General features: G+C 33.8%; 1 protein-coding gene across 1 annotated transcript; it reads right to left on the bottom strand.

Annotated features, from left to right (window-relative positions):
• Positions 1-9,183: 9,183 nt before the first annotated feature.
• On the bottom strand, positions 9,184-19,044 carry LOC125651486 (RNA polymerase II-associated factor 1 homolog). Its single transcript, XM_048880107.2, has 13 exons — positions 18,915-19,044; positions 18,677-18,769; positions 18,347-18,468; positions 17,426-17,492; positions 17,214-17,315; positions 15,582-15,687; positions 15,332-15,400; positions 13,713-13,816; positions 13,350-13,466; positions 13,005-13,130; positions 12,723-12,825; positions 12,101-12,182; positions 9,184-9,707 (listed from the first exon to the last, which is right to left on the bottom strand). Exons 1-13 carry the CDS (start codon positions 18,980-18,982, stop codon positions 9,424-9,426), a joined length of 1,443 nt encoding a protein of 480 aa, XP_048736064.1. The 5' UTR covers positions 18,983-19,044; the 3' UTR covers positions 9,184-9,423.
• Between the last annotated feature and the right edge of the window lie 45 nt (positions 19,045-19,089).

Genomic DNA, 19,089 nt, shown 5'->3' with positions numbered 1-19,089 from the left:
TCACATGAACACAAAGCTATACAAATGATCACATGAACACAAAGCTATACAAATATTTTGGAGATTGTACAACTTTGTTAATAATTTCATATTTTTGATAATCAAAAACCAATACAAGAATGAGATTATTAATCCTTTTTTTCAGCATTGCGCACTCTTTTCTTTTATGACATGACATCATATGTGCTGTTCCAGTGGCTTGCCCATTAATCGCTGCTTACCCAACGGATTAGGCGGGAATTTTAAAATATAGATAAAAAAGCACACCATAGAAAAGCTTTTAAAATTGTAGTAATTAAGCAAAACAAAAAAAAAAAAAAAAAAAAAAGAAAAAAAAAAAAAAGAATAACAAAGTAAAATAAAATCAAATAAAATAAAAAATCTAATTAATGTCGATGGTTGTCTGATTTTGATTCACTCATGCAATGAATTTTAAAAAAAATCAATACATATACCAAGTAAATTAAACGATTTCGTTGTACTGTTAGAATTTAAACTAGTTTTATTTTCAAAACTAATTCTGCTTTCAGATTCTAAACCACGTTTACTGTAAAAATCAAAACTAATTATACTGTCAGAATACAAGATAGTTCAATTGGTAGAATATAAACTAATTCTACTGTCAGAATATAAATTATTTCTGCTGTCAGAGTATGGATTAGTTCTGCTTTCAGAGTATGAATTAGTTCTGTTGTCAGAATTTAGATTAGTTCTGCTGTCAGAGTATAGATTAGTTCTGCTGTCAGAGTATGAATTAGTTTTGCTGTCAGAGTATGAATTAGTTCTGCTTTCAGAGTATGCATTAGTTCTGCTGTCAGAGTATGAATTAGTTCTGCTGTCAGCGTATAAATTAGTTCTGCTGTCAGAGTATGAATTAGTTCTACTATCAGAGTATGCATTAGTTCTGCTGTCAGAGTATGAATTAGTTCTACTATCAGAGTATGCATTAGTTCTGCTGTCAGAGTATGAATTAGTTCTGCTGTCAGAGTATGAATTAGTTCTGCTGTCAGAGTATGAATTCTACTGTAAGAATCAAAACCAGTTATACTGTCAGAACCTAATCTAGTTTTACTGTCAACATCTAAACTAATTCTATTGTCAGAATCTGAATTAGTTCTATTGTCGGAATCTAAACTGATTATACTGTCAGAATCTAAATTAGTTCTACTGTCGGAATCTAAACCAATTCTACTGTCAGAATCTAAATTAGTTAAACTGATTATACTATGCGGTTTCTTTCGTTTGAAGAACGAATTAGACAGAAATCAATTTCTACTTGGTAATATTAGTGAATGGATTATTCCGGATATCTAAAGTTTTCAATTCGAATACATATACATTTACATTATCTAAACTAGTTCTACTGACAGAATATAAACATGTTTTGAAAAAAATAGATATTCTTTATGAATATTGTGAAAATTGATGTGTTGAAGTACAGGTAAAACCATTATAACCAGTCTCAATAATAATGGTCGTTTAATCAATGATGCAATGGATATCGGTGCAAAAACATTCAAGTGATATCTATGGAGCGCCAAATTAACATAAACTCAAATAATTGAAGATATCCTCAATTATTTGAAGATATCATCAATTCATTTGATGCGCGCAACAATTGAATTAAAGATCTCTTCAAATAATTAATGATATCTTCAATTCTGAATTATTGCGCGCATTAATTGGATTGATGAGAGCATTAATTCTTCAGCTGATTTGATGCGCGCTTTAATTGAATTAATGATCTCTTCAAATGAATTAATGATATCAACAATTGAATTGATGCGCGCTACAATTCAATTGAAGAGAGCAATAATTGATATAATGCGCGCATTAAATCAATTGATGAGAGCAATAATTGAATTGATGCGCGCATTAATTCATTTGATGAGAGCAATAATTGATTTAATGTGCGCATTAATTCAATTATTGCTCTCTTTAATTGAATTAATGATATTTTTAATTCATTTGAAGAGAGCAATAATTCTTTTAGAGAGAGCAACTATATAATTAAAGATATCTTCAATTCAACATATCCACAATTGAATTAATGATATCTTTAATTGAATTGTTGCTCTCTTTAAAAGAATTGATGCGCGCATTAATTCCTTATACAAAAGCATTGTAAATGATTTAAAGATATCTTCAATTGAATTAAAGAGATCATCAAATTATTTATACCGAGCTCTAAATTAATTATTGCGAGCAATATTTCTACTAAATTGATGCTCTCATCAAATGAATTGAAGAGAGCAATAATTGAATTAATGCGCGCATCAAATCTATTATTACTCTCATTAATTGAATTAATGCGCGCATCTATTGAATTGACGAGAGCAATAATTGAATTAATGCGCGCATTAAATCAATTATTGCTCTCATTAATTCAATTGATGCGCGCATTAACTCAATTGATGAGAGCAAGAATTGAATTGAAGCGCGCATTACTTCATTTCATGATAGCAATAATTGATTTAATGCGCGCATTAATTCAATTAAAGAGAGCAATAATTGAAATGATGATATCTTCAAATAATTGAAGATATCTTCAATTATTTGAGTTTATGTTAATTTGGCGTTCCATAGATATCTTGGTGCAATTCCAACAAATGTGACAAAAAGTCTGAAAGCATAGTCCACAACTGCACATTATTTTAAAAATGGAGCTAAGTATAAATACTTTTATTCATATTTTGACTACGTTATTAACCTTTAGTGCTCTATGGACGGGAGCATCGGGGGACATTCTCAGCCAAAACTCGGTACTGGGAACAAGAAAAGCTAAATGTCACATTTTGTAGTATACCTTAGGAGTTTCAAGACGTAGCACTAACACAGGATCACACAGTACTAAAAACTCTGCTGATTTCTTTATCCCGGCGTCTGGATGTTCATCTAGAAATCTTGTTAAATTGTGCGCTCTCAGGGAACACGAATTATTCTAATCCCAGTTCTAAATCAAGACGTTCAGGACTGTATCACGTCCGCATCCAACAACTCCCATCTTGATCTGAACAAAAGTAAACCTTTCAGCACAGGTTGAACGAAGACTCTCATTAAACAACAAACCGAGAAAGAATCCTTGGAATGTTGGTACTCATGGTAAAATCCCAATATATGTACAAATGGTAATTTAGGAAAGTCATTTAAAATTTACAACACGTTTGTCTTTTCAAAATAATTGAAAGCACCGAAAGAAATAAGCCCACGAAGGGTCAAAATCGGCCATGTCACAGAAATTAATGAAATTGGTGGAATGTCATGTTAAAGTATCATAATTTAAATATCAGAAGAAATTATTAAATTTTGGGGGGTAAATATGAAATTTCAGTATGCTAGAATGCAATTTTGTAAAAAAAAAAAAAAAAAAAAAAAAAATAACAAGAGAGCTCCTCGATAGTTTCTAGTTTTCATATAGATAAAAAAAAACTGCTTTAATCATATGTATTTGCTTCTTATTTTAAAATGAATTACAAATAATTATTATTATCTAAATAAATTATGTGAAGGTCATGCAGTGGTGTCAAATTAATATCAGTCTAAACGTTACAAATGCAACCTGCAAACAAACGCTAATGTGTCTTAGAATTGATAAGACTGACTGTTTATTGGGGTGGGTGGGGTAATACATATCAAGTTTATATGATACATAGTTGTTTCGATCTGGGATGTTGACTAAAAAAAATTAAATCCCCCTCCTGTGCGCCCATCTTCATAAATGTACACCAGCTATATACGTAAATTTCTTTATATAGCTTTGCACAAATTTCTAGATGTAAGTTGATTATCAACATTGCCGTACATAAAATAATTCTAGACGTCAAAAGATGAAAATGTAACATTTTAAAACTCCACATCGTGTACAACGACAAGGCCTGCATCAATTCTTTTAAAAAACGAATACGAATGGACGTTCTAAACTGAAGTTGCATTTATCTGAATTAATTCATTTGACTCTCTCTCTCTCTCTCTCTCTCTCTCTCTCTCTCTCTCATTGATTTATACAGTAATAGTCTCTGAATATTTATTTGAAGAAATTTAAAAGAAAATGATAATCCAAGACTTGATAACCTATTAGACGCAATGAAAACGATATCGACCACTATGTGCACAACGAAATTGAATGATCGCGAAAAACTTTTGCTATGAATGTCGTCAAAAAAGTTCCAAATATCAGCTTTTGCAACCGTGACGTCATGCCGTCAACACGGTTCAACCGGGGTCATATCTGAAAGCCAGTGACAGCGACGATACGAGTTATAGCGTAACAAACTATACTGAGCTGACCGGAGCTTGTAAACAGCTTATTGTCCCACCATTTCATTCTTCTTTTGAATAGTCTCATACGTCAATATTCTGCTTGGTACATTTGTGACGGTCACAAATGTTGTCGTCTGTGTACTTCAACCAATTACAGTAAACTTAGTGTAAACAATGTTTCCGTATTGAAAATAATTCAATCTTAGACATACACTTCAAATAATTTTTATCATCTCATATATTAAAATTGGGAATATTTTGTTTTGCTTATTTGTATGATATTATAAGTAGACCCCTGATATAAGATGTGAATTATGTTGAAAATTGGTTGGAGTCTGATATTTAACAAATGTTTGTTTTTAGATATTAGCACAGGTCAGGGCCAGTGAAAAATTATCAAAATATAATCTTCAGGGCGATATTCTAAAATTGATGTCATAACGCATTCGGTCCATTGCTGTGCTTTATATTACATGTATATTTAAGTACTAGCTTTATTATAAAAAATGTGGTTATTCTAAGTAAATTCTTGTATTTCATCATGTTTGGGGCAGTAGATCTCAGATACACCAGTGCAAAACTCCAAAAATGTTACCACCTTGATAAGCTATCATATATAGACTATCTTTTATGTTGAAAATAATTTGTCAAAACTTCACTTTAATTTTGGTCATTTTACAGTGCCGATTTTGACCCACCGTGGGCCTACTCCTTTAATAATTAGACAGAAAACTTATTTCTAAATGCTTAAAACAAAATTGTGAAAGGGCTGTAAGGAGACATAATATGATATACATGCTTTTGAGTATAACTTCGATAAGCACATTCTACATAAATCACACAGAAAACATCAATACTTTTGACACCATTAGTATACTAAAAAAAATAATACTAGACTTTGGATGGAATGAGCGTTGTTTGTAGCTCGAAGGCGCGGACCATATTGAAAAAGGCGTGGACCATATAGAAAAAGAGCTACCCTCCAATAAGAGATAGCGGACCATATAGAAAAAGAGCTACCCTCCAATAGGAGATAGCGGGCCATATAGAAAAAGAGCTACTCTCCAATAGGAGATAGCGAACCAAACAGAAAAAGAGCTACTCTCCAATGGGAGATAGCGGACCATATAGAAAAAGAGCTACTCTCCAATAGGAGATAGCGGACCATATAGAAAAAGAGCTACCCTCCAATGGGAGATAGCGGACCATATAGAAAAAGAGCTACCCTCCAATGGGAGATAGCGGACCATATAGAAAAAGAGCTACTCTCCAATAGGAGATAGCGGACCATATAGGAAAAGAGCTACTCTCCAATAGGAGATACAGAGAAATCTATCAGTCAGACTTCATCACGGACCATATAGAAAAAGAGTTACACTCCAATAGGAGATAGAGAAATCTATCAGCCAGACTTCATTACTGGTCGAACCCAATTTGCTTATCCTTGTATCGGGTGCCACGCATTTGACCATTTTGTAAACCGTAATAATAATTTGATGTTCATTGAGAGGCAGCAATGGTTCACCATCCGCTGAACTAATTAAGTTCACATCTTTAAACCTAAAATGAAAGAAAATAGTCTCAACCAACAAGATATCGACTTTTAATTGGTAAATAAACTGTCGTAAACGTCATCTTTTTTTGTGTCGTTTGCTTTCTCCGTGAATCTGATTGGGCGTTTGGAAATAGCGGTACTTGTGAGATTAACGTAGGATTAATTTACGACTTCGTGTACTATTGTTGTGTTGCGCTTGAAGTGAGAAATATTGTTTATAAAAACTATAACAGCTGACTATTATCAAAAAGTCAATATCCCGACACGGTTAGCTGTGAAATTTGTCTCGCGGATACATAAATATGATTAATGTAAACCAAGATTAGCAAAATATATTTGATCTACACATGTAGATTGACAAAATTATAAGCAGAAATTTACGATATATAGTCTATATTTAGTGCTTAATTCATACAGAAATCCGGTCTTTTGGTCTCGAAAGTTAAAGGACCTCAGTATCAGACTTTAAATGAAAGATCTAATTTTACCCATCGATTTATTTTCAAACATCTTCCATTTGTACTTTACGATACCCATATATACCCCACAATTACGGTATATCGACTATGTAAGGAATTTCAATACAAGAGAAAACCCTATGATAATTCGTTTCCGCTGCTGCCGATTATTTCAATCATAATACTCCCCATTCAACAAGACTTGCTCTAACGACACTAACCAATATATATAAGCGATCTCTGACGCTTTGTGCCACAAGACGAAAGTATAGCACTTTTCTTAAGTATCTTATACACGTTCTGTCAATTATTTTGCACAAACAGGGTCGCAAAAATTCAGTCTGATCTGTAGCTTTGCTATTTCCTCCATCAGTTGTAGTCCACTACAATAATGCCCCAGGGCAACCCATTAACTTGTATGAAAACTTAATCACTAGTTATAATTCACAGTAGTAACCTTACAATTGGAAGGGTATAAACTTTTCACCAATTTGACCAGTGGCTGACCCCAATAAGGGGCGTAACTCGCAACGAAGTGATCAGAATAGGAAACTACGTCATAGAAAACTTTTCGTCAAATAAAGATCTAAATTGACGAAATTTAACAGAAAATATATTCAAATAATTTTTGAGAAACCAAGGCATTCAAGCCTCTTTAAAATATTTAAGATAATACAAAACCAGTACAGGATCTTATGTTCAATTGATATTATATTATTCTAATATCACTATAACACACCAACAAAATATAATGGTTTAAGGAAAATTACACACCCAATGAACATATTAAACAATAATGGGTTAATTTCACAATAAGAATGTCCTCTCAAATAGCTAGTTTTTACCAAAAATGGTCTTCTAAACACGTTACTGGAATGGACTTGAAGGGACTGATTCACGATTTCCCCCAAAATTTTGTTTTTCACTTTTAATGATCAAAATCTTCTGTCTAATGTGTTTAAAAGATCTCACATAAAAATTAAGGTTATACATTATCACATAACCTCATTTTAAATAGTTTATTATTTGTTTTGTAAACAATTATTGCAGTATGTTAATGTTGACGTAATTTTCAAAAGAAATGGATATCGATCTAAGTTTATTATATCTTTCACATTTTAAGCATTCTTAAATATGTTATCTGAATGATAAACTTTGTGACTATGCAAAGATGCTTTATATTTCAAAATTAATATAAAGACTCGAGTCATTGATTACATAACACAGATTTGAGGCTAAAATATTATTTTTAATCTTGTATTTAGAAGGTCAAATTTTTGGCTGTCCACATTAAATGAGTTATATTTTTAATGTTTAACATCAAAAATGAAAAATATTTTTTTAAAAAATCGTGAACCAGTCCCCTTAAGGGGAAAATTCTACATAATTATATATATATAGGATTATCCTAGTTTGAGGTAATCTGGCTATATAATAGAGGGATACTCTCACGATATAGCCATCTTATCTAAATCCTACTACTGTATAAAGGTTTGTTTTTTTGTGTATCACAAATGCGAAAATATCCTCAAACACTGTTGTTTTTGATTTTCAAAGTTCTTTGTTTGTGATTCTCCAAGTTGAAATTTAGAGTTACAAAGTTTTAATTTTGTACAGAACAGATATTACTGTTCCGTGTGTTATCACTCCCAAAGTTAACAGGTACACCTAGAGTGATAACACCTGGCCACCGTTTAAGATAACAAGAAATGTTTGTAAAACACACATGCCCCCCATGGTGCAAAATTGAAAAGGGTTATACACATGCATCATTTACTTAATAGTAATGTCAAACCAATTCAAGATCTTGAGCAGACAATATCTTCCTTTGTCCAGAGTGGATTGACCATGTGACCTAAAAATCAATAGGGGTCATCTACTCCTTATGCTGTTTGGTGTCAGTCAAGCAAATGATTCTTAAAATATAGGAGATAATATATCACTATGTCCAGTTTAACCCTTGACCTTATGAACCCAAATTTTATAAAAATCATCTACTCCTGAAGATGTACCAGTGTACTAAGTTTGATGTCTGTAAAGCACAGGGTTCTCAATATATTGAGCAGACAGTATATTCCTATGTCCAATTTGAGGCATTCCCATGTGATCTCAAAATCAATAGGGGTCATCTGCTCCTCACAATGTATCAGTGTACCAAGTTTAATGTCTGTCAAGGAAAGGTTTCTCAAGATACGGAGCAGACAGAATCTTCCTATGTCCAAAGTAGATTGACCCTTGACCTTTTCACCTGAAAATCAACAGGGGTCTTCTTCTGCTTGTAACCAACCCACACATGAAATATCATTATGATAAAGTGAATGGTTCTCAAGACATTGAGTGGACAACATGTGGTCTACTGACTGACCGAAAGGTGCAAAGCAATATGCCTCTCTTTTTTAAAGGGGGGCATAATTAGTACTACACCTGAGGCAGTGAGTTTCTACTCATTGATTTATTCGTATCTTGTAAGATATGGTACAGAATTGGTGTAAATTTAACAATTCAGAAACGGTCGGAAAGAATGTGAAAATTGGATTATCACGGAAAAACCCTGTTATATACGATATATTGCCTGAGGAAAAGGCTACTATACAACACTGGTAGATAACAACTGCAATGATTATGAGCAACTGCTCTTTTCATACATACATGTAAATTCGATAAACTTTGTGCAGATTTACTTTGCAAATTTGGATCAAATGCTTATATTTTGTGCCAAAATTTTGCGATACTTCTTTCTTACTCAAAGACATATCATAAGTAGTTATTAATATTAAAAGATTCTTAAAATTTGGTTACCAGGTAAGAAAATAATCAACAGCAAAAATTTACCTGATTTATGGTGAGTGATTTGTCTCCCACTGGGGATAATTGACCATGATACATTGCCCTGCATGCAACACATTCATGTAAGAACTTCTTATTTATTTACCACAAGTTTAATACATGTCGATACATGATACAGAGATGAACAATGGTTGTGATACATGTATGTGTTCATGAACACTTCTTAGTTAAAACATTTCATAAAGTATTTTTCCAATAAATGTTTTTGCAAACACTTTTTGTAACATCATGTCAACTACCTGTTGAAATGGCACAACATGTCCATTTGCTTTAAATTCAAATATCTCTGATCCCCCTCCCCCTTTAATCCTCATCAGAACTGCTGGCAGATCCAAAGATTTCTTCCTCGTCCTTCTTTCCTCTGTCACTGTCACTGCCGTGATCACTCCTGGCTGGAGATGGACTTCTGCTGCGACTGGAACTCCTGCTGCGACTGCGAGAGGACCGGCTACTACTCCTACTTCTGCTGCCACTCCTGCTTCTACTGCGTGATGGACTGCGGCTGCCACTGCGTGACCTTGACCTGCTGCGACGACTGCCACCTGATTTGACACTTCCTGCTTCGCTGCCACTATGAAATTCTTCATCTAAAAATAGATTTACAGAAAAATGATTTACCATTTTCTACAAATACATGAATTCAGTGGGTTTTTTTTTTTTATCAAATTACATATCCTAGTATTCTTAGATCATCAACATCTTCCGATAAAATGGTATAAAAAGCTTAGCATAAAAATGTGTTATCTTCATTTAATATTGAAAGAATGTTTTTTCTTTATTCTGACTTTCAAGTATTCTTAGAAATAACTTTTTTTTGTGGATAAGCACTGGTGCAATGGAAGTACAAGGTGATATGACCTGATGACCTCAGGGCCGTCACAGCACTTTTTGGTACAGGGACCAAGTCCCATTTAATTGGGAAAATCATTGTAAATTGGGAAAATTGAGTTTACTGACTTTTCCATCCAAATAAAGTTTAAAACATAATGATTAACAAAACAACCATTTTAACATTCATATTTTTTCAGTTCTTGACTTTATTCATATGTAAAATATATTTTAAAATTATAAATGCATTTGGGAAATGCTCATAAAATTCGGAAAATGGATAGCTATTTGTCATTGGGAATGGGTCCAATATTCATACTAAATTTGAGGAGACTCTGAACCTAGTTAGTACATTTTGCATGTAAGCTATGCAACAACAAATACTTGTGAGATATTTCTCACATGTGAATAATTTTTTTTACAATTATAAGACAGCTGAATATTTGTTACAATCAACACATTGTTGTTGACCTGATCAGCTTGTACACATGGAAATATAAAGCCAATTTACATGTCAGATCACCCAATTAGTATCATCTTTTGAAGAATTAAAGAACCATTAGATACTGAAGTTAACCTATTATCCCATACTTCCCTTGCTACCTAAATGTCTGTGACACAATAAGCTACTTGACCTGTTCCTGCCAGCTGCACCTCCAATATGTATTATTGTACTGTAGATTCTCTATTCTACGTGAATACATGTTTACTTATATTGCAAATTGGGATGTACATGTCAAATTGTGAGAACATGCATACATGATAATCTCGAGTTTTCATGTGTATTTCTGCAATATTATAGGGTTATTGAACTTATATCGGTGAATATTGGCACGAGTTGGCTGTGAAAATGCACGAGCTTGCGAGTGCATTTTGACAGCCAACGAGTGCCAATATTCACCTATATAAGTTCAATAACCCTTTTATTATATAGCTAAAGTATTTGGTTGTTAAGTTATATCCATTTTCACTCAAACTTCTCCAAAATAGATGAGAATTCATCAATATTGCCAGTGTGCAATAACAGCATGCATTTCTTAACTGTTCAATATTTAACCCGTCATTAATGCATGAAGCAAACTGATTTTGTAAATGGGGACATCATAATTTATGTACAGTAAAACATAATGCTTAAGTAAATATCAAATACCGGCTCTGTCAAATTCGGAGGACCGTCGTCTGCCATTTTTGCTTGTTTACGTCGTTACGGTAACGTCAATATTGAACGCTCATACTCGGAATGTTTCAGGCGCATACAATTTACGCAATGTAAAGTTAGCGTTCAATAAATTCTCAGGATATTGAACGCTAACATTCTCTAGATTTTACGCAGATTTTATATTAGACTATTTATTAGCTATATAATAAAAAATAAAATTGAACCATTTATTTTGTGAATGGTGATTCTCCCTTAATTATGTCATAATGAATCCCTTGTGTATATTTAGGAACCTGCAGTATCTAAGTGACCTATTGTTAAGCATTTAGCTTGCTAACCGAATAACTGTAATATAATTAGCTGGCAAACTGAATTAACAACTGAGATACAATGGCTGGCTAACTGACCTTATCATGTCAGTTGCTCCTCCACTAAATATCTAAGCGACTTATTGTCTGGCAATTAGCTAGCTGAGTGAATAATTGTGCTATGACTAACTGAATGATTGTGCAACGACTAACTGAATGACTGTGCTACGGCTAACTGAATGATTGAGCTATGACTAACTGAATGATTGTGCTATGACTGACTAACTGAATGATTGTGCTATGACTAACTTGAATGATTGTGCTATGACTAACTGAATGATTGTGCTATGACTAACTGACTAACTGAATGATTGTGCTATGACTAACTGAATGATTGCACTATGACTAACTGAATGATTGTGCTATGACTAAATGAATGATTGTGCTATGACTAACTGAATGAGTGTGCTATGACTATCTGAATGATTGTGCTATGACTAACTGAATGAGTGTGCTATGACTAACTGAATGATTGTGCTATGACTAACTGACTAACTGAATGATTGTGCTATGACTAACTGACTAACTGAATGATTGTGCTATGACTAACTGAATGATTGTGCTACATGTATGACTAACTGACTAACTGAATGAGTGACTGTAATATGATAACTGGTTAACTGACCTGATCCTGCTAGCTGCTCTTCCTGTGCCTCTTCCTCTTCCTCCTCCTCTTGTTGAGGCTCTAACATCATCAGTCTAGCATTCTGTAAGGGCAAAAAATAAATATAAGAATACATCTAAAGTTGAGGGGTACACTGTGTAATTGAGATGCTACATCAAAAATGCAATAGTCCTACACAATAATCACTGTGTCCATTCTTTTGTCCACATTGAACACGTTTATGTACATATACTTTGAGATGATTAGATAACAATAATTTTATCATTTTGTGAACTGACAGATTTTCTTTTAAGTGGAGATTAATTTTTTAATGTCACTTGGTCAGGTAAAACAGGAATACTCTGGTATTGTTCAACCTGCAGATTTCAGATTGGGTACAAAGGTAGGGGTCCATCCAAGAAAAAATTCTATATATTTTGTGGGTGCAAGTGCAAAGGCCAAGGTCAAAACAGTATTTAATATTGACCTTAGCTTATACATGTAGCTAGTCCCTCAGTGATTTTGTCAATACATGTATACAAATGATCCCAATGTTTTCCTAAAATTTCAGAATAACGAAACGTTTTGAAAACATAAATAATTAAAAGCTGAGTAATACATGTACATAAATACACTCATTTACCTGTGCTCCTACTTCTCTCTCATTTAATTCTCTGTGCTTGACAATTAAGCGTGATTTTGCCATCTGGGCTCCTCCAACTTTTCTTCTCTTGCTCAACCGCACCCTAAATTCAAGGAAAGAAAAGTTGGCCAATGCATAGTAATCAGCTTAAATCTGAAACAGGAAATCATCTTTTCTGTTCCTTCAGTTCTATAATTTGTCACATCTTTTATGTGATTAAATCTTTCAATTTTATACCATGATATTTTAACGATATGAAATATTTGTTAGGTATATCCCTACCTAGTTTCTAGTTCATTGTAATACATTCCATCCTCCCTGAAGACAAAGAAATATGTTTCCTCGTATCCTCTGGACAGTTTGTTTTTCACATTCCAGTTATATTCTCTGGCCAAAGTGTAGTCATACCTAAAAGTGATAATTAAAAACCATCTCACATTGCAGGTTTTCCATATACATTTCAATCCATTTTAACCAAATTACACACATGTCCACAAAGCATGACTTCAAAAATGAGCACTTCGTCATTTCTTTTTTTAATGATCTTTCTTTTGAGGCTACAAAACAGTTCACTTCAAGTCCTCTATGTACAGAATAAAAATGAGCATTATATGTATAAGAACTTACTCCTCCTCTGCGTTATAATCGATACCATCCTCCGAGTCTCTCTTTCTCTTGCCAAGAGTTTCCTCTGTTGGGAGGAAGTAAGCTACAAACTGCTCATTATTTTCATCTACTGCACCTCTGTAAGAGAAATAAAGAAGGGTATGGTATGGCATTTCCATATCATTATTCATTCTTTTTAACAACAGCAACTCAAATCAAATTTCTAAATTAATTTATAGATTGCTAATTAAAATATACTGACTAGCTACAAATTCAATGCATGAAATTGCTAAAAATATACAAAGTATGTGGAATATTGTATTTCAAAATTCCTACCATTTTTCAAAAAATTTGATGAACAATATCACAGTAATCGAAACAAACCTGATCATAGCCTGTGACATTTCTTCCATCTGAGCTGGTTGGGGACGACCTTTGGGTGCTGGGTCAGAATCAAATATGACCTGGGCAAATGGATGTTTCCATAGCTACAAAGCAAAATGTTTCATAATTGATCAAAATGCTGTAAGAAAGATTCAAGCTGGTACTTAAATACAACAATCATATGCAATGCATTACAAAACAAGAGGCACTGAGTCACCTTGGCCTTACTGTTTTGTTGTTCAGTTGTAGTAATTTTTAAAAGATTATTTTTTAACATGAAAAGTTTTGACCCCATATTGTGGCCTCAATCTAGCTTCCAAGGGTTACAACATAACCGAACTTAAACACAACATGGGAATGCCTCAACACCAACATGACTAACATAAGCTTGCTGTTCTAGACACAGTCAAGGTCATATATCATGGTATGAAATGTCTTGCTATAAGAAATCTATAAACAAAATATAAAACATCTACCTTAAATAGTTCAGGAGAGATTGATTAGGTTAGGTTTTCTTAAAAGTATGTCAAACTCCAAGGTCACAAGGTTGAAAACTTTGGTACCAAAAATGGTCTTCTCACAAGGAATGTACATATGAAATATGAGGGCCTTATCACTCACCATTCAAAAGTTATGAGCAAGGTTAAAGTTTTGGACAGACAGACAAGGACAAAACATATGCCCACTGACTATGGTTGCAGGGGCATAAAAAATTTGAATCCACACAACTTGTGGAACATTTGCATTTGAAAAAGATTCAGTGTGGCTCTGCTACTTTTGAAAAGAATTTTGTTTAAATTAATTTCCTGTATATTCCCATATAAAACTTTGATTCCCATGTAAAACTTTACCCTAACTGCTTATCAACATCACTAATCATGGTCCTTTTGTTCTCGAGAAAAAGATTCTAAAATATTTCTCCTATACATGCATATCTGCATGTAAAACTTTGATGCCCTATTGTGGCCCCACCCTACTGCAGGAGGCTATGATTTGAACAAACTTGAATCTACTCCATGTCAGACAGGTTTCATGTAAATTTCATCTTTTCTGGCCCAGTGATTCTTGAAAAGATTTTTCGTATAGATCCCCATTTAAAACTTTGATGCCCTGTTGTGGACCCACCCTTCCCTCGGGGGTCATGATTTACACAAACTTGAATCTGCACTATGTCAGGAACCTTTCACGAAAATATCAACTTTTCTGGCCCAGTGGTTCTTGGGGATTTTTTTTTTAAAGGACCCCACCCTATTTTTGCCTCTTGTTGATTATCTCCCCTTTGAACAAGACATGGCCCTTAATTTTAACATATTTGAATTCTTTTCACCCAAGGATGATTTGTACCAAGTTTGATTGAAATTGGCCCAGTGGTTCTTGAGAAGAATAGGAAAATGTGAAAAGTTTGATGAAAATGTGGAGTTTACGAACAGATAGATGGGTGGAAAGGGAGATGACAGACAAAAGGCACTCAGAAAAGCTCACTCAGGTGTGCTAAAGATGTAGAAAGAAAATTATATCAGAATGCTTCTGAGATGAACAAAGTATGTACATATTGAAAATGAAAGTATATGAGTTACGGGACTGAAAAACACAATGGCTGCTTTGATTGATCAAGTTACCTCAAAGTCAGGGAACACTGGCAGTACTTCTACAGCAGTCACACCAGGCTTGCTGTAATGCTTTGTTATCTATGAACAGACAAACCAACATATGCTAAAAAAAATCAATTTGGTTAGATATCAAGATATATATTGTAGTAAGTTTTTCTTAAAATTTCTTACAACTCTGAAAGTCAATTCCACACTTGTTTTTCATGGTCATTTTAAAGAGGCCTGAATCAAAATGCTTCAATACAACTAATATCTTCACCTCCTCTTTGGCTTGTTCAAATGTCTTGTCAATGGCCTGGATCTGACAAGCTCGGTCTTTGTAAATCTCTTCATCCTTCATAATCTGCTTTATCTTAAATCCCACTCTGCAAAACAGATTTCACTGTTCTTTAGCGAACATGGACCCATAAAACAAATCATCCCATAAATTTTTGGATATGCATAATTTTCCCCCCCCCAAAAATCCATTTCAAACAAGAGGTTGACAGGCCTTATTGGTCATCTGAGTATTAGTTAAACTATCACTCCCCCAAGAGCTATGAAATCTATTATGATTTTCTTGATCTGAATATCTATGCTAAATTCTAATATTCTGCAACATTATAAAACAAAATGTGTTCTTAAAAAACAAATGCCCCTGAAAAAGCCCATACTATGAAAAACTTAACATAATATACAGTGTATGTTTTATCAACAACATATAGCTATTTTAGACCCTCCTTAAAGTCAGAACCCTAGAGTTGTAAAATTCACAATTTTGGAACATTCAGCTCTGTTTTTCCTAAATATGCAGTTAGTTCTTATACAGTATCAGCAAAATATGAAATTTACAATTTAGGTACAGAACAACCTGCTCCTTCTAAATATCTGTTTAGTTTCAATTCAGGATCAACAGCATTAAAGAAGTTTTTTAAAGGTTGTACACATTAACATTTGACCCTGCACTGGAGTCAGAACCTCTACCCCAGAGATTATGAAATATACAATTTTGGTAGAGACCTTCCTGCTTTACTTCACTATGCATTTATTATTATTATCATTTTTTTTTTTTTTTTTTTTACAGATGTGCAGTTGCAGAGAATTTTGTTTTGAAAATTGGTCAATTTTGGATAGTTTTTGCCCCAAAGCTAAGGTCCCAGGGATGCAAGAGTCCTGAAATTTACAATTTTTGTCCCAAAGATTTAAGATGCTTCATACCAAATTTGAAAACAATTGGAATGGTAGTTATCAAGAAGAAGTTAAAAATGTTCAATTGTTCACGCTCAATGGATGACAACGGACACAGACCAATACGCAAGTTCGGAGTTACCCAAAAGTTATTTCCCTTTGTCGAACTCTTTCGTATTTTATGACGTATGGTGGGTACACAATGTATACATTATATCGTAGACTGGCATTGTACATAACGATTACGTACGATTAATGTAATAAAAGCGTAACTTTTGTTTATATCAATCACTGGTATGCATATTCTGGCCATATCAAGCATAATTTGTTTGAATAAGATCATCAAATTGGCTATTCAATCATTATTCGTTTCCTCTTCTACATGAGTGACGCTTTTATCAAAGAAAGATGGCAATTGACGATATTTGTTTGAGCCATCTTGTTATCCAATACTCATAAACTCATTAAAGTTGCCTTTTCCCTGAGATAGGATGGTCTCAGAAACTCTGGATATCATCTTTTAAGAAATAATACAACGATAGTAATTAGCAAATGTACCCACTGTCATCATATTTTACATCATAATTTACGGAAGAGTTCGACAAAGGGAAATAACTCTTGGGACACTCGGAACTTCCGTATTGCAATAGGACACCTGAATCACTCAGGTGACCCTAAAAGGAGAATTTCTGGACTAAAAAGAAAGCAAATACAAAGAGCATACTTTCTCTCAGAGTTATCCGACTTCTGTGTGAATCTGTTGTACTCTGTAGATATATATTCTGTTTTACGTAACCATGATACATTGGTATTGTGATGTCGAGATCTACAAAAGAAACAAACAACTGCTATTAATCACATATATCTGTCTCAGAATATCTCACTTTACCATGATTTCAGCTCAAATTACTGATGCTCTCCCTCTTTCTCACTCACCTTTTTGAATCTGTTGGTGTGTTGAGATCTTCCTCCAATAATCTTTCATCTTCTGGATCCAGATATACTGTAATGCAATTAAAAACTATAGTATCTACACCGTATGAATGACAATATAACTTTTCTTTCTTAAGTGCATGATATCTAAGTGACTATGTAACAGTGAGAGTTCTTTAACGTGCAATAACACCTGCCGCGACACAGGCCATCCATTTTTAATTTCGTATCCGAAAGACCTCTGATTCTCATTTCTAAATGCCGTGCGTTTGGTGAAGAAGCAATCACAACCTATGCTTACGTCTTAGGTTTGACACGGCCATGGCATGAGCGGGACTCAAACTCACGACCGCCTGATTGCGAAGCACTGAGCTACTGCGGCTGGAAAATCCGATGTTTCATAGAGTTTGTTGCCCATCATCAAGTCAGACTCTCTTCTGCGAGCCATTTTTTTTTAACTGGTGCTAACAAACAAGCGAGATCACTTGGGGTACCAGTTTATCATTTTTTTCTCAAAGTAATTTTGATTGGACGGAATTTTTTTTCAAAAACCAATCAAAATCTTCTTTACAAATGACTTGTATTATGACAAACCAAGATGATAGTGGTTATGTTCCCGTGACAGTTAAACACTAAAAATATATATTTGATAAACTTTTCAGAAGCCCGAGTGCATGTTTAACATGGGTTGCTAAATTTCAGAACTTAAGGGCTCAGGTCACTTATAAACCAAAACCGTGAAGCAGCATACCTATAATAATTATAATAATGTTTATTCACCAATCAAGGGCCCTTGGAGGGGGGTGGGGGGTTGTTCCAAGTTAACAAGCAATTAATTATAACAATGAAAGTATGGATATTGAGAAGTCATATGAAATGATGATAAATATAAAACTAATATAACTTGAATAGTGCAGTACAGACCTCCAGGTTCTATTCTGTATGTGTCTGGATTAATAAGGTCAATTGTGACACCAAGGTCGTGCTCTGTTAAAAGGTCATATTTGTAGCTGCGTTCCAAAGAAGTGGGTTTGTATTCCACAAATCTAAATATAAATAAATCATTTATATTAATGTCAATTTTATAAATCCTTAACATGGTTTACTGTTTGTTGGTAAGGATACAAATAAACCTGATCTTTGATAAATAAGAACCTCTGTCCATCATTTGAAATCATGAATGAATATCAGGGCATATATAGAGCTCTATGCTCTATAATATATTAATTATAAACAATCCATTGCATACTACACCTGTTTGTTTCAAATGGATATGTTATAAATTTTGGATCAAAGGGTATATCTGGTAGTGTATTGTTGTATTTCACTCTGCATACCAACTCTGATCTGAAAGAGAGTTTGTGGACATTTCAAGTATCGCCTTTTTAAAAATACATACTGAAGAACTGAGAAAATTCGGGAATATCTGTCTAACGAAAGTAGATAGATCTACGAAATATCAAGTCATCTAAACTACATCTATCAGATTTACCTTCTCTCTCCACCAGGCCTTTTTCTGTCTCTATCCTCTCGTGGTCCAGTTTGTACTGTTGGAGGCATTATTAGAATTCTTCGTTATTTCTTTGCTCAAAACATGGTGTGGTAATGCTAATCGCCCAATAGTCTGGAAACTTAAAGCACCTGGAGTGAAACATTATATTATTCCG

This window comes from Ostrea edulis, chromosome 5 (genome assembly GCF_947568905.1).
Source record: "Ostrea edulis chromosome 5, xbOstEdul1.1, whole genome shotgun sequence".
Taxonomy (NCBI): domain Eukaryota; kingdom Metazoa; phylum Mollusca; class Bivalvia; order Ostreida; family Ostreidae; genus Ostrea; species Ostrea edulis.
The sequence above is the reverse complement of the archived record's forward strand: the minus strand, read 5'-3'. Positions and strand labels throughout refer to the sequence as shown.